The sequence below is a fragment of the Callithrix jacchus genome, chromosome 1 (genome assembly GCF_049354715.1).
Source record: "Callithrix jacchus isolate 240 chromosome 1, calJac240_pri, whole genome shotgun sequence".
NCBI lineage: Eukaryota > Metazoa > Chordata > Mammalia > Primates > Cebidae > Callithrix > Callithrix jacchus.
The window spans coordinates 57,931,560-57,957,276 of record NC_133502.1 but is presented as its reverse complement, the minus strand read 5'-3'; the positions used below and the strand labels follow the sequence as shown (position 1 = coordinate 57,957,276).

Genomic DNA, 25,717 nt, shown 5'->3' with positions numbered 1-25,717 from the left:
GTAGCTGGGATTATAGGAATGCGCCACCGTGCCCAGCTAATTTTTTGTAATTTTAGTAGAGACGGGGTTTCACCATGTTGACCAGGATGGTCTGGATTTCTTGACCTCGTGATCCACCCGCCTCGGCCTCCCAAAGTGCTGGGATTGCAGGTGTGAGCCACCGCACCCAGCCCCGAGAAGTTTTAAGTGTACTAAAATTTTAAGTGTATTAAAAGCAATAACAGTAACTGTTTTTTTTTTTAGTTTGTTTGAGAGGAAGTCTCTCTCTGTTGCCCAGGCTGGAGTACAGTGGCACCATCTCAGCTCACTGCAACCTCCACCTCATGGGTTCAAGGGATTCTTTTGCCTCAGCCACCTTAGTAGCTGGGATTATTACAAGCACGCGCAACGATGTGTGGCTAATTTTTGTATTTTTATTAGACACAAGGTTTCACCATGTTGGCCAAACTAGTTTTGAACTCCTGACCCCAGGTGACCCACCTGCCTCAGCCTCCCAAAGTACTGGGATTACAGGCATGAGCCACCATGCCCGGCCTGTTTTACTTTTTGATGTTAAAACATAGCTTCAAAATAAATGGTTTTCACTCGCAAAAGGCTCCATGTCTAAACAGAGTTTGTGTCTGAAATATATTGTACTTTTATGATTGGCCCATCCAGCCCTACTTGGTATTATGACCTAATGGTAGTATTCACTGAGTGCTTTGCATGCATGTATTCACTTAGTCCTACAGAAACCCTGTGAGGATATCCCCATTTCACAGAGGAGGGAGTGTAAGAATATGGAGCATAAAATATTTGATCTAGAACACCTATAGTAAAGCTTTAAATCCGGTTGAGATTGCCAAATTCAACCTCTCACCTTCTCCAATGTTCTAACTGCCAGACATCATTTATATTTGCAATAATCCAGATCTTCAAGTTGAAATTCTCAACTCCTCAAACAAAGCAGGCTGCTAGAGTCAAGGCATAGGAGACATATTCTCCCTTTGCCTCCACTGTGCTCTCCAAGTACTTAAAGAGCTCAGCAGTATCATACGCAGCTGCATGTGGCAGGACAGCCAGTCTCTGACTGTAAATGACCCATATAGACCCATAGGAGAGCACTGTCCTATTCTTATTGTCTTTATCACATTCTGAACTGCTACTGCTGATGTTGAGTTCAAAAAATGGTTAGAAAAAATAGCTATTAGAAGCAGGCACAATTAGAGATGCTGGCAGGCTCCACCTGACTCTGACCTTTCTGCCTATCTCCTTGCAAAAGTAGTAAGTGTGTGTAAGTGTATTGTGTGGGTGGTGTGTTTGCATGTGCACATATGCATATGTGTGCTTTGCCTTGTTTTCATTTTTATATCACCAGTCTACTTTCATTAACATTTTACAAGCGATGGAGTTTACTGGCTTCTGTAAATATTCCCTGCTTTTTAATGACACATTCTCTTTTGCAAAGACATGAATTTAAAAGTCCATAAAAGGCATCTTCTTTTTCTCTAAAATTTGAGGTTATGGATTTTTTAAGCCACATGACTTTGAATATAATTTAATCAGCTGGCTTTTGGGTCTAACAAACTCCAGATATAAACTTCTTGGCATTCAAAAATTTTTATTGAGAAGGGAAAACCTATAGGTAATTTGGGATGCATAGAGAACTTCTAGGCATAGTAAATAAGTAAAGGTGACATTTCCCAGTTAGGTAAACAAAGAAATTCTAATAAATTTAGGGATGCAAGAAAGTGTATAGTGGAGGAAAGATAAGGAGGAGTGAGCAAAGGAGATTGGAGTAAAACAAACTCTTTTTTCATGCCTCTTCATAAAATCATGTGTATGTCCCAGAAGAATGAAACTAGCTCTTTTTCTCCAGCACTTCCTATTATGTTTTATTGTTCTGTTCATAGACTTCAGATTAATTGCTAGAACTTCAAATTAATTAGCCTGAGTTACTATTCTCTTTTTTAGATCAATTGCACTGCATGTTGAATATAGCTAACAATTAAGTACCATACATTTAACAATAGCTAAGTGAATAAACTTCATGTTCTGAGCTAATATTGTTACTGTTGTAGTTAGTACTATAATTCAGCCACCCTATGAGTTTAGCATGTTTTCGTAAACTAAACTAAGAATCTACTTATTTGTGGCCTTTTTAATGTAGCAAATTTTTTATTTGAATTCTAAACGTCAAAATAAAGAATAAACTTTCAGAAAATAAATTATTCTCAGTTGTGGAATACACATAGGCTCAGAATTTTTTATTGCATAGTCGACCAATGATATTTGTTTTCTGTCATAAGAATATTAACTTGCCTTTTTATTTTTACTGCTGCTGCTACTATTGTTGAGCTAGAGAAAGTCACAGAAAATTTTTGAGATAAGATGTATTTTTGACTTAGTTGGATATTTTTATACTTTTAGATACCTGTTCTCTGATTTCAAGACTAAAATGAATGAGAATTCAGCTGTATAGGTTTGTAGTCTCTGAAATTTAATCACAACCCAGCTGTACCTGTCAGTGTGCCATTTTGTTTTGACATCAAAGTGAAACGATTTAAATGATTTCTCTCTTCTTTGTAGCCATTGTCAAGAATAATGATGATTACATAGCTTATTATGTCTTCATGACTTTTTGGTAGGCATTACAGATAACAAAATCTGCTTTCTGAAACACTCTAGTAGGTCGCAAAAATTCTGTAGAAAACCAAAATCTATCGAGCGTTTTTCCCTTTGATTATAATTCTGATAACATAAACCATTTTTAAAATCTAATTTTGCATTATATTTCTGAGTCGTCATAATGACTGATAGATAAATATTAGAAATAATTTTAGCTATTATTCCCTATTGTAAATCCTCGCTTGCTGACTCAAATCTCTATCCAAAAAAAAAAAAAAAGCTACTGAAACCTAAGATATGGGCACAATAATTGGAAGGCATGATTGGAAACAAAGTGACAAGGGGTAATTTGATATGCTACAATAAAACATGCATTGATTTTTCATTTAAAGAAATTGAAATAACATGGCAGAAACATTCTACTTTGAACAATATCACAAAACAATAACTGCATTTGTGTGTAAGATACTCTTGTCAGTTTTTACACAGTTAGGTTTAATCACTTTGAGGTATATTATGTAACTTATAGATTGATTTGTAAGATCTGCACTTGCTAGGACATGTGAATACTATATATAAATATACATTATATAATGTGTATATGTGTATGCATATATATGTGTGTATTTATATACATGTGATATAGAATTTCTTTAGCAACCCACAACCAATCAGTTTTAAAGTTTGACTCAATTTCTTTTTAAAGCTACTTGACATTTATGCTCCTCTCCTCCTTCATAACATTTATTTCATGTAGTAGAATGCCTTAGAGGGAAAATGTGACTTAATATTAATATAGATATAAAACCCAAAAGAAGCAAAATATGTGCATTTGTGCTAAATTGAAAAATGTCTTTGCTAATAATCCATGTAACTATTGCTAACATATAGTACATTTTAGTAAATTAGCATTATCTTTCTTAAGGAAAATACATTTCTGCCTTTTTTATCTAAATGAAAAATATAAGCAATACCTCTTAATAAGTGTATAAATATGAAATATTTTTAATGTTTAAGCTGTCATTTTCTAGAAAGTGGGGAAAGTATTAATATATTGTCTGGAAAAACACAGAGTATCATCTATTGGCATCATCCATTCATACTATCTATATTAAATATATGACTAAGAGCATGCATGTATATGAAGCCATATTTACAAATATAGACACATGTATTCTCCTTACAGAAGACTATCTCTTTTGATCATTAACCCAAATACCCATATTCATATGCGCACATTTTGTGAACATGTATTGTCACACATTCCATTTAATAACTCACCAGTATGTATAGAAATTTTAAGTAAATTTGCCCTGGAGATGATGGGCAAACATCTGATATTATATACATTGAAATCAAACACAGTACACAAACTGAAAAGAGAAGATTCAGTAGTCTTAAGAAATAAGCAAACACAGCAATTAATTTGTAGATATTTTAAGAAAATTTTTTTTCAGAGTATTTGGTATGATTTGGAATAATTACATATGTGTTTCTTGGCTGATGTGAATAGAGTCTTACAGTCACCAGAATCAATTTTACTGGTGTATGTACTTATGTCTTTTGCCAAATCATTTATGAACCATAATATAGAAGACAAAAATTTAATTTTGTCATTTCAATCTTGTTTTATGTTTTCACAACCTACTTTTTACATTGCCACACTGTCATTCTCAGCAGCAGTTTTGTTTGTTGTCTTTGAGACTGAGACTGACTCTGTCCCAGGCTGGAGTGCAGTGGTGCAATCTTGGTTCACTGAAACCTCTGCTTCCCGGGTTCAAGCTATTCTCCTGCCTCAACCTTCTGAGTAGTTGGGATTACAGGTGCCTGGCATCATGCCTTTGTACTTTTAGTAGAAGCAGGGTTTCACCATGTTGGCTAGGTTGGTCTTGAACCCCTGACTTCATGATCCACCAGCTTCAGCCTCTCAAAGTGCTGGGATTACAGGCATGAGCCACAGCACCCTGCTTCAGCAACAGTTTTTTGGTTTTGTTTTGTTTATTGCTATGTAGGTATTTTATGTTTTGAAATTTCTTTTTCAGTAGCCTGGATTCGTTTCCTAGGGCTGCTATAACAGAGTACCACTGATTGGGTGGCTTAAAACAAGAGAAATTCATTCTCTCACAGTTCTGGAGACTATAAATACAAAATCAAGGTTTAGCAGGGCCATGCTGTCCCTAATGGCATGTTTTTCATTTCATCCCATCTCTGTCCTTCGAGTTTAAGTGGGCAATGTTTCTGCTAGTATAAAATTCTCAAAAAAACTTTGTTTTTCTTCTGTATTGACAGGATCGACATTAGACAAGATAGTTCTCTATAGATCTTTCTTCAATAACTCCATTTCTAATTCTAACCACTGTTGAAATGGTAGATTGGATCCATAAGTCACTTGCTTGATCTCTTCAGCAAATGGTTGTTGAGCCACCCTTGGCTCTGTTTCCAAAGCATACCATCTGATTGGCAGCTGAGAATTTTCCAAATCATGTGCTGCTTCCATTTTGCTTAACAGTTTACTCCTCAATTATTCTATATTCTTTTAATTAATTTTCTCAATTTTCTTTGCTCATCTTAACATAGTTTGGGCCCAAAGTAACAGTGGTTTTTGCCATTACAGATATTACCAAAACCACAAGTACTTTCCCACCTAGTCAATATAAGCATCAAGAAGAAACCACACCACATGCATCACATTTAGCTTGGAGATCTGGACTAAGCATCCAAGTTTATCACTTACAAGTTCTACCTTCTACTTAGTAATAGATCACAATTTGGCAAAGATTTCTGCCACTTTATAACAAAGGTTGTCTTACTTTCAGTGTCCAAAAACATTTCGTTTGAGACCATTTCCATTTATGCCCATATATATATATATATATATATGTGGTACAAATATATATATACATATATGTTTTATGAATATATATACACATTTCCATTTGATACCATTTCCATTTATGACCATATACACACACATACACACACACATATATGTATTTGGTCATATATATATATATATGTGTGTGTGTATATATATACCACATATGTATGTGTGTGTGTGTGTGTGTGTGTGTGTGTGTATGTGGGCATAAATGGAAATGGTCTCAAATGGAAATGTATGTATATATATATATTTATAAAAAAGCTTTCTCTGTAGCTTTGTTTGTGATATATGACCATATATATCAATATGGTCATAATAAAAGTTTTCTCTGTAGCTTTCTTTTTGCTTCTTTCTGAGCCCCCAGCAGAATCAAGTTAATGTCATTATTTTCTGTGATAGTATATTCAAAATAATGTAGGCTTTTTCTATCAAGCAACTCAGAGCTCTTTTAGCTTCTAACCATGGCACAATTCTAAAGTCACTTCTACATTTTTAGCTATTTTTTACAGCAGCACCTCACTTCACAGTACCAAAATTAGTAATGGTTTTCTAGGGCTGCTGTAACAAAGTACTACAAACTCTGTGGCTAAAAATAACAGAAATTTATTATCTCATCGTTCTGGAGGCTAGAAGTCCAAAATCAAGGTATCAATAGGACCATTCTCTGTCTGATAGTTCTAGGAGAGGACCCTTCCTTGCCTCTGGTGATTGCCATCAATCTTAGTTAGACACACACTTCAATCTCTGTGTCGATGGTCCTGTGATATTCACCTTATGTTACTGTCTCTGTGTCTCTGTTTTCTCTTCTTACAAGGACACAAGTCTTTGGATTAAGGTCAGCTCTAATCCCATATGACCTCCTCTGAAGTAATTACATCTGCAAAGACCCTATTTCCAAATAAGGTCATATTCTGGTGTTCTGGGTTGACATAAATTGGGCAGGATAGGTGGGGGAAGTATTCAATCAAGTACACAGCCTATAGCTGTTCTTTCTCCAACTCAGATGAGATCTATTTTTCTGATTAAAGGACTTGTGTAACTTATGTGACTCTGCTTATATGATTTTTTAAATATATGAAATTTTTTTAAAATATCTAAAATACATTGAATATTGACTATTGAGTTTGGAGTATTATCAAGTAAATGTAAAGTACCTTCTACATAGTAAAACAGTCAATGGAAATTAAAAAGCCTTATTGATAGGACTGAAAATCTAAGAGGGTCATGTTACATGCCAAGAAGACAAATGAGTTTGGTAGCAAAGTAAGAATATCTGAAAGTTGTAGACTATGAACTTTGTTTATATGTATTCAGCAAGAACTAGTGCTTTTTGAGAATTTCAAGCTGAACATAATAACGAGGCAATTTATAGATTATTCTTTTTTCCTGAACATTCAGTACGTTCTGTATTCTCCTTACTCTGTTAAATATTCCAATAGTCATCATTTAAACATGTGCGTGAGGCAGACTTATTTTCAGGTGTTTCCATCTGTTGTGAGAGTATATTTTAAAAATAGGACAGAAACATATACAAATTAAACACAAATCCAGGGGAAAAAGAAAAGAATAAAAGAAACATCCCCAGGGCAACAATGAGAAAAAAAAGCATTTGAGTTGCCTGTTATTAATTGCCCAACCTGTTTTACCTTGGAATCCTACACAATTATATTCCAGGGGAGGGGCAAACAACAGATGTTGAATAAAGGTTGAATCTCAGAAATTGAGACTCTTTTAAAAATAAAGTTACTCTTGCTCACCAATAGGCGTTTTTTTTTTTTGGCAGGACTTTTAGGCAGCAATTGATTTCTCATATTCACTGTGCATTTCAATAACATTAATGCAAAACAAAATGTTCTTTTTTTGTTTGCTTTACTCTAAGAAGTAAATATGCATGTGCATAATATATCTTAGTTAGAGGCCCATAAAAAGCACAACGAAAACAAAAGGTAAACTATACTACAGCATTTTCTTAATTTTGTATTACATACATGTTTCATGTCAGGTAAAAAACAGAAGATGTTAGAAAAATAAATATATATTTCTCATTGCTAAAGTTAATACATTCTTAAAATAGGTGACTGAGTAAGAGATAAATTACAAATAGTCTCATTTCAAATTCTAGACACCATATATTGAATAACTAACATTAAGATGCAGTACACATTTTTATTAAAACCTTGGTAACTAGGGACATTATAAAATAGTTTGTGATTTTAATTTTGGTGGCCTGCTTGTTCACATCTTCTATCCACTACTGCAGAAAATTATTTTATTTAAGATAAATGAATGCATCATCATCATAAATGTATTTTCTCCATTGGCCTAGGAATACATCTGGTAACTTTGCACTGTTTTCATCTCATCTAAATTTAAATACCCCTGCAAAAGTAATTTTCTTCCAACAAGACTAAGTTTTATGAAGCTAAGGGAATACCAATGACCATATCTTTTAGATATTGATCATTCTAAGGAATTTTAATATAAAAGTTAAAATCAATAGAGAAGGATTCATAATTCAGTTGGCCCTTTTTCCTACTTGTTTTTTTCTATTTGTTAACTAAAAATATTTTATTTTTCAAGCATTCCCGACTTTGCTTTCCTTTGCTATCCTCACCCTACACACCATCACAAGTAGACTTCAGTCTGTTGATCTGCTTCCTCCAGGTGAGCAATTTCTTCATCTGCTAGCTTTCTTCTCTGTGATCCAAATTTTACTTGTTAGATGATAGCACTCATAAAACTATACATTTGCAAAACAGAACATGTGGACTTTAGTTTTTTAAAGGAAAACAGCGTAGTAAGTGAATAATTTTCTTTATTGTTTCTGCATTAATGCTCTTAGTATTTCAGGAAAACTATATAGTGTTAACAGTTGAAAGAAGAATCGAGTCTTACACCTGGTTTTTCATATTTGTTATTCTTAAGTGAGTTTAAGTGTGCCAATTCTTAATTATTCTGTATTTTGAAAATTCTACCACTTATATTAATTTCACTTAGCAGATAGTGTAGAATAAACTGATAGAATGGAAAGTGGGCTGTACAGGAAAGAAGGACTTGATTCTTTTAGTTTGGTGTAAGTTGGGGTGGATGCAAGCTGCTTCACTGTTACCACCTAAAGAACTGTGTTTCACCTGAGAAACTGAGTTCCTACATTCCTCTTTCATTTCTGACTCAATTGCACATCATATTAGCTTAGTGTTATTTTGTGAAATTATATTAAAGGCTTCTTGACATGATACTTTTAAAAACCTTTAGATAGCACCTCCATACAGTTTCCTAAAGGCAAGGCAGAACTAAAATTAAATAAATTATAATGGCTAATTAAACTGAATATTTAAATCTGTGGAACTCCATGCTCTCGATGTAATTCAGATAATTTTGAAAAACACATTAACAGGTGAAGTAACTGGAAAAGTTAAGTAAAAAACAGGAAAAGTATTTCTATCTCAGGTGAAATTTTAGCTCAACATATTATACTATTCTATATCTGGATATTGTCCAAGTCTTTGAGTCATTTGAATGCTTTTAGGAGATTTGATTGGTTTCTAAATAGTTTAATCACTACATAAGAATAACACTTGCTATTGGAGAAAATGATTATATCAGATTGTTGCTGTGCTTGAAAAACATACATGTGTATTATAGGAATCTAAGAATCACAGTTTGTCTTGCTTTATTCATGCCAGAGAAAGAGACAAAGTTGCTTTATTACTTGTATGGAAATGAATGGAAATTAGAAGAAAAATAGCCTTAAACAGACAAGGTTATAGTTGGGAAAGTTATACTAGTCCTTCATTTGGGGGTCATAAGTTGAGAAGTTTGAAACACAAGTGTGTGCGTGTGCACACGTGTGCACACACACACATATAAGGTGTGTATAACATCTTCCTTGTTACCCCTGAATAGATGTGATTCCACATTATTTAAAATTTAATCATTTCGAATAAGCTATGTTTTTTAATTCAGCAAAAATTACATTCAAAGGTACCATTCAAACCAATAAGTCATTTTGTTTCAGAATGTAAATTCACATCTATTATTTTATAAATATATTTTTGTCTCAATTTCACATCCATTTTCTGCTCAAGTGTATGTGAATGCTCACTGGTGCATACATGCACAGGGACATGCACGCCTGTGTATAACCATGGCCATTTACCAAGAAACATGGAGATAGTGTTGTGATTGATCACCAGAAAAACTGGAAGCTGTTGTTAGGTAAATTGTCTTATTTTATATGTCCACTAAATGGTTCTCAGAGATTGTTGCCATTAGGCAAGACCCATTCTATTCATTTCCATCTGTTATAAGAAAGTGGATATTTTTTAAAATCATGTGTATGAAGGATGCATGCATAACTATATGTACACTTGCTTTATAGCTGTATTTCTTGGGTGATAATTATGTGACATATTTGAAGATATTATTTTAAAACTTACATTTTCTCAGTTAAAGTATCAAGATAATCAGGATAGCAAAGTTTGCAAATATGTTACATATTTGCTAAAAATACAGTAAAACTTCAATTTAGAATGCAATTATTGAGGCTTACAGACTGTAATTTTGCATATATATTTTTGATTATTATAAAATGAATGTAATATAATCACATTGTATGTTATAAAATAATCATAATAATAATATTTTTATTTTCATTTAAATTTTCTCCCAAATACACAGTTCACCTAGATATTATTTCTATGTTTTATAGGTAATAAATATATCAATTACTTATGTATCTTAGGAGGTACACTTTTTAATAAATTATTAATCTAACAATACATTATTTATATTGAGGATTTTATGCAAAATTCTGTGCAGATAGATTTATTTTCAGTAATAAAACAGCTATACTCAATAAGAAAAAAGGCCTAGATGGAAAGTTTCTTTTTACCAAGTACTGCTAATCTAACAATTTTTCCATTTTATATCAGGTAGGTTTCCTTTATGATCATAAATAATTTTATCATTTAAATCATGAGTATTAAAATTAATATATTATTGAAAATTTCTCAAATCAAATAGTTAAATTGTAGGTTACTTATGGGTAGACCTTGGATTTTAATGCGGGGTAATTTTAACTCAAGTCAAAAACTCATCTGAACCTGAAAAATTAAGTCACCTACACATTCAAGGTTAGAGTGACATTTACTTAAATTCAAGATTTTTTCTCCTTTGAGCAGAGACTTTGTGATCCCAATTATGTGTCCAATGGAAGTGTTCACATTCTCCAACTGATTTATTAATTCTATTTCTAAAGGAATGTTAGGGTCCAGTTAGAAGATTACTGCTATTTTCCTAAGCATTCTAAAGAAATTTGCTGTGAAAGCCAATCTAAAAATCTGACTGGCTAGAATTTAAATTTATTTTTTCTTTAACAATGGAATTGCCTAAAAAATTTATTTTATTGCCAGATTATGGAGGTCTTAGAACACCAAACTGAGTAATTCATCATAAATGTATTTTTGGTAGTGAATATGGAAACTGTTAAACAGTTTCTTGAAAATATCTTTGGCAGCAACAAAAAATCACTTATTTCTAATATTGATTGCAAAGATTTTTAGTAAGAAAAACTCAAATATAGCATTCTTGAATTGAGAAAGATTGTCTTAATTAGTTCTTTTTTGATATGAATACAAATTCCTTTTTAGATTAGATTCAGATTGCAAGTCTGAAAATAAAATAATTCCTTATATTTTTGTATTTCTTTGTTGTTAATGTTACCCTTGAGAAATGCACTTCACTCTTACCATCTATCTTGTCTTTGTTCTGGTTATGGCTGATTATCAATGGAATCACAGAAAATATTCTCCAAGATAAGGAAGTATTTAAAACAACACCGTGGACACTTTTCTATCTCCATACTGCAGGATGCATGGTACCATTTGCTTTAAAAATACATTTTTATCTTCACTGTGATTCTAAAAAGCCCTCTCCAGTAGCTTTTTTTTCCCCTTCAGTTTGATTACATAGCAGGATAATCTAGAAAGCCACATCTCCTCTCTTTTAATATGTAAATTTCCTGACCTCTTTTTACCAATTTCTCCATTGCTTCAGTGTGTTTTAATGATTGCAAAACATTAAAGCTGTTACTAGAAAAATGGCTTGTCATTGCCAGTAAAACGTATTACAAGAAACATTTCTGTATATTTACTTTAGAACATGGATATTGAGTGCATTGATTTTACTTAAAGTTTTATTCTTGGGATGAACCAATCATACAGGATAAAACACATCAGCTTCCAATAAATTTATAGCACACTTACAGGTAATAAGAACAGAGTGGTTTTAGGTAGGTAATTCCAAGAACAGCCTTTATTTGAAATGTCAGTAATCGTTCCTTTCCTACTTTTTATAGATGTTTTTGACTATTTAAAATAATAGTAGCCATAATAGTCATGGTTTCAGCAGCTTAGGGGTAGGGATACATGTTTGAGTAAGATCAAATCCAAGTTGTTTAGGTCCAAATGCCTGTATTTTCCTAAAGTTACCTTTAGAAACTGTCATTTTAATAGTCCTCTCAGAAAGATTCCATTTCATAAGAGACATTTGTGGTCAAAGTACATATTTATTATTTCTCTGTGTTTGTGCATGGATGCACATTTACACATGTGTACAAGCACATTGAGGGCATTAGCTATAGTTTGTTTTTACATTTTTGTTACGTAAGTACTTTTTGCAGGAATCATTTATGGAGTAGTATAGTTTCATATATATTTCTCACTCATTTGAATGTTTTTGAAAAACCTTTTGTATTACTTCTTTTTTCAAAAATATAATATTTTTGAAAATACGTGTTTGAGCAAGACACCCATCTGTTCTTCTGCACATGTCCATCTAATTTAACAAAGAAAACTATAGATCTATCCTGAGTAGAATTCTGTGAGTTTGATAAGTAGCTTTTGAAAACTAGAATGCCATTAAAAATATTACAATATTTAAAACATTCTTTAAAAATCTGTCTTGCGGAACTTTCATATCCTATTGGCAGAGGTTGATTGCTAAATAATAAGCCCGAGAAGATTAACTGCATCTGAGTTAACTGTGTTCTGAGAGTGCTAAAAATGACACCTGATTCTGTTTGCTTGTTTCTAGCAATTGAAGACAAGAGCTGCTAGAAACAAGATGAACAACAGTATTTAAACTAGTAAATAGATATACATCCCAATAGCAATCAGATAGCAGGCAGAGAAAAACACTAATCAGATTATCTTGCTTACTTCTTACAACGAGTTTGTCTTAATAGGCATGTTTTTATTGACCTACCTTACAGGATTATCACTATGCTAGGAGGATGAGTTGAATCTTAGCTGTATTCATCCATGTCATCAAAAATGGTGTCATTATCAGAGATGGGGTTAGCTTACAGAGGCAATAAAAGCATAAGGAAAACATCCTTTCTGAAGGTGAAGAATAGTAGAATACCTAAACAGTCTTGAGTCTGAAATTCACAGTATTATTTAAGTTGCTAGAATTTTAAATTTGTCCTTGTAAACCAAACAGCTTTTGCTAACTACTGCATGCCAGAGCATAGGTTTCTCACTGCATATAAATCAGGCTCTTTTGGGATTTGCATTAACCCTTTCCAGACTCTAAAATTGCAAAGACTTATTAACTCATATGTTGATGATAGCTTTTGGCTAAAGCGTAAGACACAGAGACAGATCACTTAAAAGAGAAACTGTCTCATTTGACACAGCAATGCAGTAGCAGAAAAAAGCAAAAGAGAAACCTAACAGAGAAGAAAAAACCTATAGGTGCTGAGGTGTAGTTTTTAGAATAGTCACTGTTTTCCATAATTTAAAATTATAAAGAGGTGATTATTTAAATAGAGGCTTTGATTCAATAACAGTGTCACCGGTTTTAAAAATTTCCTAAGGGGAAATTATTCTGACCTCCATGTTTGAGTAGAATATATGTCAGGCAGGATTTATTTATCTCATAATTTGAAATGGTATCCTCAATAATAAATAGAGAACTTTATATTTTCTATATAAATATTGTTTCTAACAGACATCGGATATTACTGTAAGCAATGTGTATCTCTCAACAATAGACAGCTGTTATGTACAACTTCATTTGGTCCTGAGATCACTCTGAAAATTGACATTTTAGGCTCACAAATGAATGGTACTGAAATGAGTAATTTATAAAGTATATAGTTGTTCCCATTATAAGTTACCCATAGTATTTGACACCTTTTAATTTAATCCTTTCCATCAATTAAAGCATTTTGTTCAAATTCAGAGTGTACATAGAGTGTGTCATATATTCAAGGAATGGAAAGCTGAAGACTATACTGTAGTATCTTGATCTCAAGGGAATTTAGGGTCTCTATGTAAACAGATAAAAAATAATAAAGAATGCTGAGTAATGTTGTAATATATAATTCAATGGGAAAATTATTACATTATCTTCAAACAAAATATAAATGCTTATTTAGGAAAAAAATGGGAATTTTTAAAAAATTTACTCTTGTTTACATAGTGTATCAAAAACCTTTTCAAGGGTGTTTCAAATTGGAAAAGTGTTCCGAGATTCAACATCCATCTTATGTGTTGTTGTTCTCTTTGCTTTGTTGATATATTTTTTACCTCTCTTTTCAATACTAAAGAATTTCCTTTGTCCCAGACTCTCCATTTCCTGGTCTTCTAAAATAATTCTTTAATATCTTAAATATTTTATCATATGAAATGTTATGGTTGGTTAATGATAATAGAAAATTAGAGGAAGAGGGAAGAAATATAAAGTAGATGTAGGAAACATTTTTCTAATGAAGAATTTAAAAATGCAAGATTTATGGTGGTAACATAAAATACCAGTTTAAATGCACATTAAGACTTTCTTTAGTTTAAAAGAAGCAGGATGAGATGAAAGCTGAAAGCTGAGTTTGGGGGCTGGAATGATTCCAATGAATCATTCAGGTCTTGTTGGGTCTGTTGGAGATACTATGACTTGAGCCAAAAACTCTAGGTATCTATTTTTAGAAATAATGCTGATTTGGATTCTATTTATCCTATAGCTCATCCCAGTTCTGTAGTTCATAAGTGGTGTCTGATATCTTTCCAAACAAGCACGGAAATAATTCAAGAATCTTTGAGACACATGATACGCTGCTTAAATACTCATACTAGTGCTTCATTACCTGCTGCATTAAATTTGGTCTTTTACTTAGAACTTTTCCATTCTTTTTTCAGATCCTAGCAAATTTTCTGTACATTATTATGTCAAGTGTTTGCATTGCAGCTTAAGTCCTTTGACCTATAAGTTGATCTTTTACTGCCCCGTGAAGCGCTCATTCCTATGTGAGGAGTGTTTCTTTCCTTAATCCTTTACCCGGAGCGCCCTCTCTCTGCTCTCCACACTGTTGAAACCCTGATCAGCCTTTGAAGCACAGTTCAAGCACCACCTCTTGCACAAAGTCTTTCACAATATTACAACCTACGCTTTTCTCTGTATTTCTGCTACTTGACATTCATATGACATAGTTCAAAATGTAATTGATCATAAATTATTTCCCATATGGTGGTTTCACATCTACTTTTTATTTTCCAGTCAAAGTTTAAACTCATCAGTAAAGAGATTTAGTCTTACAGACTTCAGAATTTTAAAAGTAGATAGACCTAGGTTTATCTACCTCTACCCAACAAAACATTCATTCAACAACATTCTATCCAAGATACCCCTCATTGAAAACTTTCAATTCCTAGGCATGGGGGGAGCTGTCTAATGCATTCTTACCTTATACATTATTGTATGTAACTTCTTTACAGTAACTGCTGAACTACACACATCTAATGCTCCCAGAAAATGCGAGCTGTGCTTACGCTGGTGGGACATTTGAATTGTGTTGTTTTTCCTTGAAAGGCTCTGTCAGTGTACTTTTCTCAAAGTGAATATAAACCTTGTTCTAGTGGTATAGTATTGACCTAGAGCCAGTTATCTTCAGGGTACCTGTTAGGAAAAAGATGGTCCCATTTAGCTGTGCCTTCACTTCCAAGCACCTGCTGCTGCCCCAGGTGATGACTGTCCCTACAGAAGGGAATTCAGGGAAGGAGGAGATTAAATTTTCAATGTTAATCTCAGAGAGGCATGCCATGGGACACAAATTATATTTGTGCCATAAATTTCCAATGCATGGTTTTGATTCTCATTGCTATGTAGTCCTAGCACTTCTGTATCAAATACTGTATTGCATTTATTCCTTAACATAAATTTCATTTCAATTTGACTTAAGTTCTCTTCACCTCAGAGCACTATCTATGTGTGGTCAATATATATGCCAGAAAATTCCACTCTGGTAAACATTTTACTATGTCCAAAGAGTCACAAACACTTAACACCATCCCTGAAGGTGTGCAGGTGCATTGAATAGTAAGTGCAAATGCTCCAAGCAGCTCCAAATACCCAGCTGTGATTGGATTCACTTGCTTATGATATAGGACAGTGATTTCTGATGTCTGAATGCAGCCGTGGCAATACATTCAGAAGCATTGTGTGATGCAGGTGCACGCTAGAGGATTGGTACTTCAAAGCTGCCACGGTTTAACTATTTGATAGTATTATAATAACTTCCCCTTCAAAATGTGCTCTCTGCTATCAAAAGCAGATAGAATGGCACTTCACAACTAAAGTAAAATATGGAAGCCAGATAAGCAGTGCATAGTCCTCAAAATGTATACATTTTATTCTCATAGTATTTGTACTATTTGAGCTATATTTAAATTTCTAATTCTTTATGGAGCTGATTATTTTTCTTGGGGTCCTATGTCTAATTTTTTCTCATTATATCACTTCAAGCATGTTACCTGGCAGCCTCATGAAATAAGGGTATCATAACATATATTTTCCCCCTTATATTAAAAAAATCAAAGCAGCAAAAAGACATTCCATATCTGTGTATCTGTATGTTAGTTACTTAAGAAACAACATGTATCTCTGTGCTTAGTGAGACACATGGGAAATAAAATGTTAAAGAATAGTTTAGCTAAGCAAGCGATGGATTCTTCTCATTAACATTTTTTCTTATCCAACTCTGCTCTTCTCAGCATAAAGGATAAAACAAGCTTATTAAAAATAGTGTTAAAATAAAACTTGGAAGTAGGAAAAAATTCTGTGAAGATTTATAATATTAGAATACCAGTTTTTAAAAATCTGACACAGGAAAAAAATTATTTGGAGACAACTTACTTTTCCAAAACTGTCTCTAGAAATAATATTGAAAGTGACATTTTTACTCCTCTCAGTCAGATAGTGAGATCAGAATATTTATTTTTAACTAATATACAAGTAAATGGGACATAGAAGTCATAAGTGTAAAGAATAATATGTATGAATATAGACTGTTATCATTTATATGGAATGACTCACCCTACCATTATAACAAGTGTAAAGGTTTTATAGGATGGGAAAAAGAAGTAAATGAATAATAGTCAACATAGTCAAAAAAAGAAAGAACTGTTTATGTTAGAGAAGTGTCAGTTCACAGGATGTTGTAAGTTATGCCAACTCACTGAAAGAAAAATCCATTTTATTAGAGGTTTGTTGGACTATTTTCTGACGAGATTTCTATTTTAGCATTGATGTTTTTCTCTATGTTAGTATATATTGGGATAAATTGTAATCTGTTTTGACCATAGGAAAGTGTGTGCACGTGCGTGTGTGTGTAATTGTGTGTATGTGCTGAAAAAAGAAAAAGACCATAGAATCAAGTTGTTGTCATAGCATGAAACCTCTTAGCAGAAAACTTAACCGCACATGAACCGCCTGCCAATGGTCTTGGCTTGGCTTTGTTTGCAGATAGATAAAGAATTTGTGATGGGTACTTAGCTTAGGTTCTGTAGAATTAATCTACAGAACACTTGTGCAGACCATAAATAGAGATGAGTACTTGCTCTCTGATTTTCCAGACAGCTAATTAGGTATTATAAAAGCTTACATTGGTGAAAGAAGGTAAATTAGAAACAAACAAATAAAAAAACAGTGGGAACAAATAAAAACTGGACTTCTATTTATAGAGTTGTCTACTTAGAAACAACTCTAATTTTAAGATGCTGTTAGAAACAATACCAACTATCACAGTAATAGAAGAGCACTACTTTATTTAAATTTGCTTACAAAGCAGAAATAAGACCACTTTGTTGACAGTCATAAAGCACAGATAACTGTCAGAAATGTCTTTTTCCTCTGGCCACAATTTGAACCTTCTTTATTGACGCCATGATCTATAGATTTTGGCTTTTAAATATCTATAATGCAGACATTTATCTCATCATTATAGAAAAGTAAATCAGAGGCAAATACTGGATGCATATAGGAAACTCCAGTGCTAGAAACTATATGCCTGTTTTCAGTTGTATGTGAATTCCCAAGGCACCAACTAAGTCTGAAACTCAGGAGAGGAAATCCTTTTATATTCTCTAAAATTTCCCTAAGTGGTCACAAATTACTTTTGTAGTGCTTTGAAGACAGGGAAAGTTTAAAATTCTGATTTGTGACAAATTTCTGCCTGAGAGCAAGACAGAATAGAATAAAGAGGTAGATTCTCTCCAAAGCAAGACTTTTTTGGCTGGTTCCTAGGCATGTTTCCTTTGCATTGGACCCCACATTAATGTATATATATATATATATATATATATATATATATATATACTTTGTTAATACATAAATATATAAAATATTATTTTATTTACAACAATAAAATATTGTCTTATTTCTGTTACTCCTTATATTGTGAATATAGAGCTTTCTGTGATTCTCTTATGGTAATTGCTAATAGTTAATGATCAGAAATGCATTGGTTATAAAATGAAACTTTTCTATTTTATTAATGAATTTTTAGATTGTGTCTTGGAAAAAAGCTAAGTTTTATCACAAACATAAAAATAGAGGTTTACATACAATATGAATATGTGTCCATGAGTGTGTGTTTGGTTTATGGTGCAGCTAAACTGTAAATACTATAGTCTTTTGAGTTACTCTCTCTGTTTTGCAAAAATGTCATATAAATTAAGAGGCATAATTGAACTAATTAAGATTACTGCATTTAGACACTTCCCTTTGAGCCTTGCATAAACGTAGGATGCAACAACAGTATAGAAAGTGATTCTTAATACTAAACAAGTGTTTAAAGTTATTTGATTGTCACATATTTCAGGGAATCATGCTTTTATAAGATAAGACACTATAAACTCATCATTTATAACTATAAACACTACAGTTTACAGTGTCTAATACAGGCAGAACTGCCCAGAGTCCCATTTGGTGGACTTTAGAATTGTTTTCTCTCTGCAATATGAACATGCATATCTGTTAGCATCTCTCATCTGCATACTATTTAGATTATGCTATGTTCCTTGGCAAGGGATGCAGTCCATGAAGAGGTGAACATGTTATATTGAGGAAAGTAGGAAAATAAAAGTAAATAATCTCTTGGTAATCCCAGATTGAACCTGAAGGAAGAAGTGAATATTGGGTCAACTGTTTTTGTTTTGATTTCTTCTGTCCTGGGTTTCTGGACTTGTTTTCTGGTATAAATATTGAATCTATGCAAATGGTGACTATCTAAATAATTTGCTTTTTTTCATTTCTATAGTTGTAATTCAACATATCTATTCCAGAATCCATTCCTTTTAAAGTACAGTGAGCAGTGTTATCATCTACCTTAGAACTGTAGGGCTTAAGTAAATACTCCTCAACATTACTTTTTATTATACACACTTAACTTATTGAGGGCATTTAAAAATGTACAATAGAAGGGATACATGGCAGAAATACTGATAATACAACTTTTCTTGCCTTAAACAAACCCTTTCTTGCCTCTTTGTGGCAGCTTTCCTCCCTTAACACTCCTTTCCCTCTTCATCTCCCCCTAGCCCTTGTGTCCCTCTCATCCTCCTTTCCCTCCTTCCCTTCACTTTGTTTTGCTTCTTTCCTTTCATTTCTGTTTTTTTTTTTATTTGTCTATTTTTTTTGTCCAACCAGTCATTCATTGTATATTATCTATGTCTCTATGTCTCTTTTTCTGGTATTTACCTAGTCATCTATTTATGTTTCTTCAAAAATGATTCCCCTCTCTCATGAATTCTAACTTGCCCCTTGACAGTTATAGTTCACTACAAGGCAATCTATAGTTTCTGCTATTTGTACAGAAGTGTCCATTCAATATTCTTCACTGCCTGTGAACTGCTGCCATCAAAATTATAGTCTAATCACAAGGTGAACAGCTTGTAATGTATCATAATCAATACTCAAAATTTGCTCCCCAGGATGTGACATAAAGGAGTCAAGTAAAAAGCTGCAGGTTTTCAGCTGTGACAAGCAAACAATCGTTTTATGTTGCTGGTTTCAAATTTAAGGTCGATTTACACTTTCATATGCATGCATTACTCTTTCTTTCTCTCTCTCTCTTAAATTCATATTGAATTCATTCAATATTAGCTATCCAAATATTAGCAATGAAAGGCCAATAATATTGAATTCATTCAATATTAGCTATCCAATATTAGCAATGAAAGGCCAGTCAATATGAAACATAAAACTACGTTAGCATAGTTCAAAGACAATTTATGAGTTATAATGGATTTTTTTTTTAAATAATGATGCTAGAAGATACAAAGGTATTACTGAGTGAAGTAGATTGTGGTTTTCTACTTTTCCTTCTTTGTGAAAGATAATTTGCTGAAAGTTATCTATTTGTCAAAATGATATTATATTGTTTTTTCTAACATTTACTTACAGATATAGATAGAGATAATATTTATGATTCCCATTTAGAATAGGTAAAGGAAACAAATGCCTGATACCTGATATTGAACATTTCCTTTTGCTTTTCTATTTATTTATTTACTTATTTATTTAGAGACAGGATTTAACTCTGTCACTTAGGCTGGAGTGCAATGGCATGATTACGGCTTACCGCACCCTTGACCTCCTGGGTTCAAGCCATCTTCCTTCCTCAGCCTCCTGACTAGCTGAGACTACAAGCATGCATCACCCCACTTGGCTAATTTAATTTTTTTATTTTTGTAGAGGTGTATCTTGCTATGTTGCCCAGGCTGGTCTCAAACTCCTGAGCTCAAGCAATCCTCCTGCCTCAGACTTCCAAAGTGGTGGGATTATATGCATAAACCATCACGTCTGGGCAATATTGAACTTTTCTGATGCCCCCTTTTAAAAACTTTCCCTTAATTTAAAGACATAGATAGAGGCTTCTCACAGAAATTTAATGCCTGGTTTCTGCTGCTCTTTATGTATGTCTAACAGTTTTTCAATTTGTAGGAAGGCTTTGGGTCTATGGATGCACTGTGAGACTAGTTTTCAGCATTCTTTTCTGCACAATAATTTTAACAGTGAATATTTAATTCACTCATAATAAATTTTTCTTTTTAAAAGTGACCAATTAAAATAGAAGAAAGATACTTAAATACTTTTATGATGTTTCACAGATGTGAATAAATAACATAGTATCTTTGTTCTGTCAAAATACCACTTCAATTTCTTCCCACAAAATTTCAGTCTCTTCCTACAAAATTTTCTTCCCACAAAATTTTATCTTATTTAAAATAAAATAAGGAAATTATCTTATCTTAAAATCTTTTAAGATAAAACAGGTTGTGGGCTTTTTAATGTAAAGAATTGTTTACATGTTTTAAGTAAAAATTCAGGTTTCATATATAACTTTGAGAAGTAATATACAAATTTATCAATGCTATTACATTTGCTGCTATTTTAAATATCTTTTATGTGGACTTATTTTTCTTGCGCAGGACACTCTAAATTTGTAGGGATCATCTAGCACCAATTAAATGGCAATCCCAAGGGCTCCAAAAAGTGTAGGGACTACTATTCCCATTACATAAAGGTAAATTGTAAATATCCTCTACTAAAAGTCTCTGATTTCAAAACAGCCATTCATTAACCACAAGAGGAACAACTACTTATAGATGAAAGGGACAACTGGGAGGATGTAGCTCAAAGTTATGGTTAAAAATATTAGGGTCAATAGAAGCATACAGCTGTACTATAATAAAGGAATTTTTTTCTCATATTCTACGTTCAGCATCTGTGAAATAAACATCATTGAAAGAATGCTTTATTTAGATTCTCCACTGGCAAAGGAAAAAAGTAAAAATTCCAACAGAAAGTATTATTATTTAAAATGGGAAATCATGATTTGTCATTCATTCTGAACTATATATATCTGTTGAGTAAATGCATTTTCACCTACTTACACCCAAAACAAAAAGCTGAACAGAAAACTGATTACATGATCCATACACCTATCTAATATAATAGGGATGTGCACTTTTTGACAAGCTTATTCATAATACATTCTGATAAAAAATTCCATTTGCCACTCTCAGTAGGAAAAGTAAGAATTTAAAGGAAACCTTTTATTTCATGACTGTCATCTAAATAACAATTACAAGCAAAATAGTGATAAAATATTTTTTAAAGAGCAGCTTAGAACTTGTTATAGAATTTTGCAATCCAGTTTTTGCCGTGTTTTTTGATTTGAAAAATTAATCCTGATAATCCTTTTTGAAGTTCACTGTTTCTGAGATGAATTATACGAAACAAAGACTAACTGATGTCCCCAGGAGTTTAGTTTACAGTGATGCTCTATTCTACTGAGAATTATTCTCCAATGGCCACCTCTTACTTCTTCCCATGCTGTGGGAATTGGTTAATATCTAGAGAATAGATTTAAATTAAACCATTGTCTCAACTAGCAGGTTTATGCAACCATCCTGAAATGTTTTAATTATTGTTTTCTTTTCCTTTTTAATTAAGAGACCTGAGGTCAAGCAAGCCCATTAAGAGCTGATGACAGCCTCTGTAGAAATTTAAAGAAAACCCTAATGATTGGATTTGCTGTTTTTGCTTTTGTTTTGCAGAACCGGAAGAGTGTGTTAATTGCACAGATGAATGCCGAGTGCTTGGTCATTCTGACAGGTGTTGGATGCCACAGTTCCCTGCAGCCAATCAGGCTGAAAATGCAGATTACCGCACAAATCTCTTTGTACCTACAGTTGAAGCTAATGTTGAGACTGAGACTTATGAAACTGTGAATCCCACTGGGAAAAAGACTTTTTGTACATTTGGAAAAGACAAGCGAGAGCACACTATTCTCATTGCCAACGTTAAACCTTATTTAAAAGCCAAACGTGCCCTGAGCCCTCTTCTCCAAGAGGTCCCCTCAGCATCAAGCAGCCCAACCAAGGCATGCATGGAGCCTTGCACCTCAACAAAAGGCTCCCTGGATGGTTGTGAAGCAAAACCAGGAGCCCTAGCTGAAGCAGGCAGTCAGTACTTGCCCACTGACAGTCAGTATCTGTCGCCCAGTAAGCAACCAAGAGACCCTTCTTTCATGGCTTCCGATCAGATGGCAAGGGTCTTTGCAGATGTGCATTCCAGAACCAGCCGGGATTCCAGTGAGATGGGTGCTGTTCTTGAGCAGCTTGACCACCCCAACAGGGATCTGGGCAGAGAGTCCGTGGATGCAGAGGAAGTTGTGAGAGAAATTGATAAGCTTTTGCAAGACTGCCGGGGAAATGACCCAGTGGCTGTGAGAAAGTGAAGAAAAAAAAAGGGCATTGGCATTTTCTTCTTTCTTCTGTTGATTTAAAAGTGATCCCTCCTGGTGATAACCCATTTTACAGGGATGAAGAAAGACCAATGCTGCTTTAAGGCTTTTAGTGAACATCTGAAGTGCCCACAGTATGTTCTTTCCACTGCTGTTCCTTTTTCAGAGATAACAATGGTTTTGTTTTGTCCAAACTTATATTAGGACAGAATTATTGATGCTTAAAGGGAAAAGAATAAAAAAGAGAAGAAAAAGGAGAGAAGAAAAAGAGGATGAGGAGAAGAATTACCTTTTGACAATCTGTTAGGAAGGTATGCAGCGTGAGAATTGAAGTATTTCTGATCACTCTCAGACTGTCCTCTGTGATTTATGCTGACTTAACTGTTTACCTAAAAACCCCGTACAAAGCAGGGTCATAATTTGTGATCTGTGGTGGATTTCTAGCAGTCATCACAGGCTTCTACTGAAAGTCCTGAAAAGACCTTGCAGTAGTCCAAGCTACACCAAACATTAACACATATTTGTGGTAAACATTTCTGTATAAAGTTACCTGACACACATATAAACACAAAGAGCATTCCATATCATTAGTCAAAAACAAAACAAAAACAACAAAAAAAGTATCTGGTCATTTGTAAGACACCTCATGTCGTATAAAAGTTAAATGTAAAAAGATATAGTCCATTTTGTTCCTGCACACAAGTAGACTAATTCACGTCATTAAAGAAGAAAATTTAAAGATTTAAAATGCCTATTTAGCATTTTAGTGTCCAACAAAGATTTAACTAATGATGAGTATGTCTTAAATTTGACATAGAAAAGTTCTTAAAAATAGTTACCATTGAGTGGTAAGATTCAGATAAAATTAACTTGATTAAATATGTTTTATTCATTTGTGGACACTAAAATAGCTCAGGAAAGTGAAAATGTCTTAGACATACACAAATCACATGACCATTTAAATGTGCAAATGTAAGAAGATTCAATGTGTTTACATCAAATGACATATTTTTATTGATTTATTGCAGATTCAGTGCATATGAGCCAAATTGTTGAGTGTATAAGAGCTATATTGTGTATTTTATTAAATTAATATATAGTTGTGTTGCAAAAATATTTGGGCTTATATTGTAAATGGCAAGTGTTGCCTCGGTAGCTGTCGAACTCTATGAGTTTTGTTTTTTCCTGCTTCCTTTTCCCCATGGAGTGTGGGAAGCAGTGCCTCAGAGCAAAGTCTCTCGTTTAATGTATAGTCTACCAAGTACTACAGTACATAATCTGTTCAAAATGTGTTTGAGTGAGCTGATGGAGCTAACTGAAAGGTCAAAAAATACATCCATCAGTCATGGTTATGTGCAAGTCCTTGTAGAAGCTTTTATTAAAGTCATGCTAAATCACAAGAATTAACATTTGTACCAATACCTGACACTTCTTCATGTTTTTTCAATAACATGCAGCTTCTGCCTATGTAGATATTAAACCATCAGTTGGTTCTCAAAAGTATTTTAAGTGGTTCAGATGTGTTTTTCCATTATATTTCAAAATCATGAAAAATGCTTTAATGCATGTATGTACCAGCAGTGGTTACTTGCATTGTGTAGTGTTTTTCAAGAGGTCTGGGTCTTAACAAAACGTTTTCCTTTATATCAGTGCTCTTCTGCCTCTTTTTGTTGGTGTCCTTTGAGAACAATACACCTTCTATTCTTTCGTTGGGTTACACCTTTTCTTGTGACATTTAGCGAGTTTCAAACTTACTTACATATGAGTCTAAGAAACCTCAAATTTCAGGAATTGGGAAAAACAAAATTAGCACTTGCAGAAGTAGCAGCAGATGGGAAAATGCCTTGATTGACATATTCTTTCAGCATTTAAAATTTTTGGCATTTTACAGCTTCATGACAAACAGTTTTGTGCCCATACCTTAGAAAATGTGGTGCTGAGTTAAATAAAGGCTGTTTGAGCACTGGAGCAGAAAAATGCATTATTTGCAAACTGGTGGAGAATCTTGTGCCTTCTCTTCTGGCCACCAAGCCAGTGTAGAAACAGCATAAATGTCATAAAAATTCTTATATTTAAAATGAAAACAAAAGCAAAAACAAACATTGAATTAAATTAAGTTTTGTAATTTTAAACTTTAAAAAATTCTACTGAAAATATTTCTGTCAAATGCCATCAATATTTTGGACTGTACCTCGTTTGCAAACTGCTTTGAGAGGGAAGAGTGGACAACTCCCATCAGCCTTATTCTCTTGAGAACTATATTTTGGTTCCTAGTAACAGCCTTTCCAAAGCTCTACTCTTGGTTTTTATTACTCGTAAATGTTTAAATTAGAAAAGAAGGGATCTTGTACATGTGAAACCTAACTGACTCTCTATATTTTGGACAATTTATGTATCTGAAATGTGTTGTCTCTGTTATACAATGTTATTTTTGCCAGAAGACTACAGGTTGATTTAGCTTGATAGCTGAAATTTGATGCAAAACTGATTTCCATTTAGTCTTATCAAGTGTTGCCTCTCTCTGACTAGACAGATAACCATTTAGTAAAATCTAAAGCAGTATGTAAATGCAATCAGCAAAGAGAGTAGGGTTTATTTTTTAAACATTCTTAACGCTAAGTAACCAGTTGTTCGATTTATTA

At 33.3% G+C, this 25,717-nt stretch overlaps 1 protein-coding gene across 6 annotated transcripts in view; it reads left to right on the top strand.

Moving 5' to 3' along the window:
* PCDH17 (protocadherin 17) overlaps positions 1–23,329 on the top strand; it is a 96,186-nt gene extending 72,857 nt beyond the window's left edge. For 3 of the 6 annotated variants that reach the window (XM_054252661.2, XM_078347905.1, XM_078347894.1), the window contains 2 exons: positions 8,069–8,152; positions 22,387–23,329. In XM_054252661.2, the coding sequence (XP_054108636.1) occupies positions 8,069–8,152; positions 22,387–23,069 (767 nt within the window). In that variant the 3' untranslated portion in view covers positions 23,070–23,329. The remainder of the gene's footprint in view (positions 1–8,068; positions 8,153–22,386) is intronic. The other 3 variants (XM_078347911.1, XM_002742627.7, XM_078347910.1) reach the window with 1 other exon arrangement.
* The last annotated feature ends 2,388 nt before the right edge of the window (positions 23,330–25,717 follow it).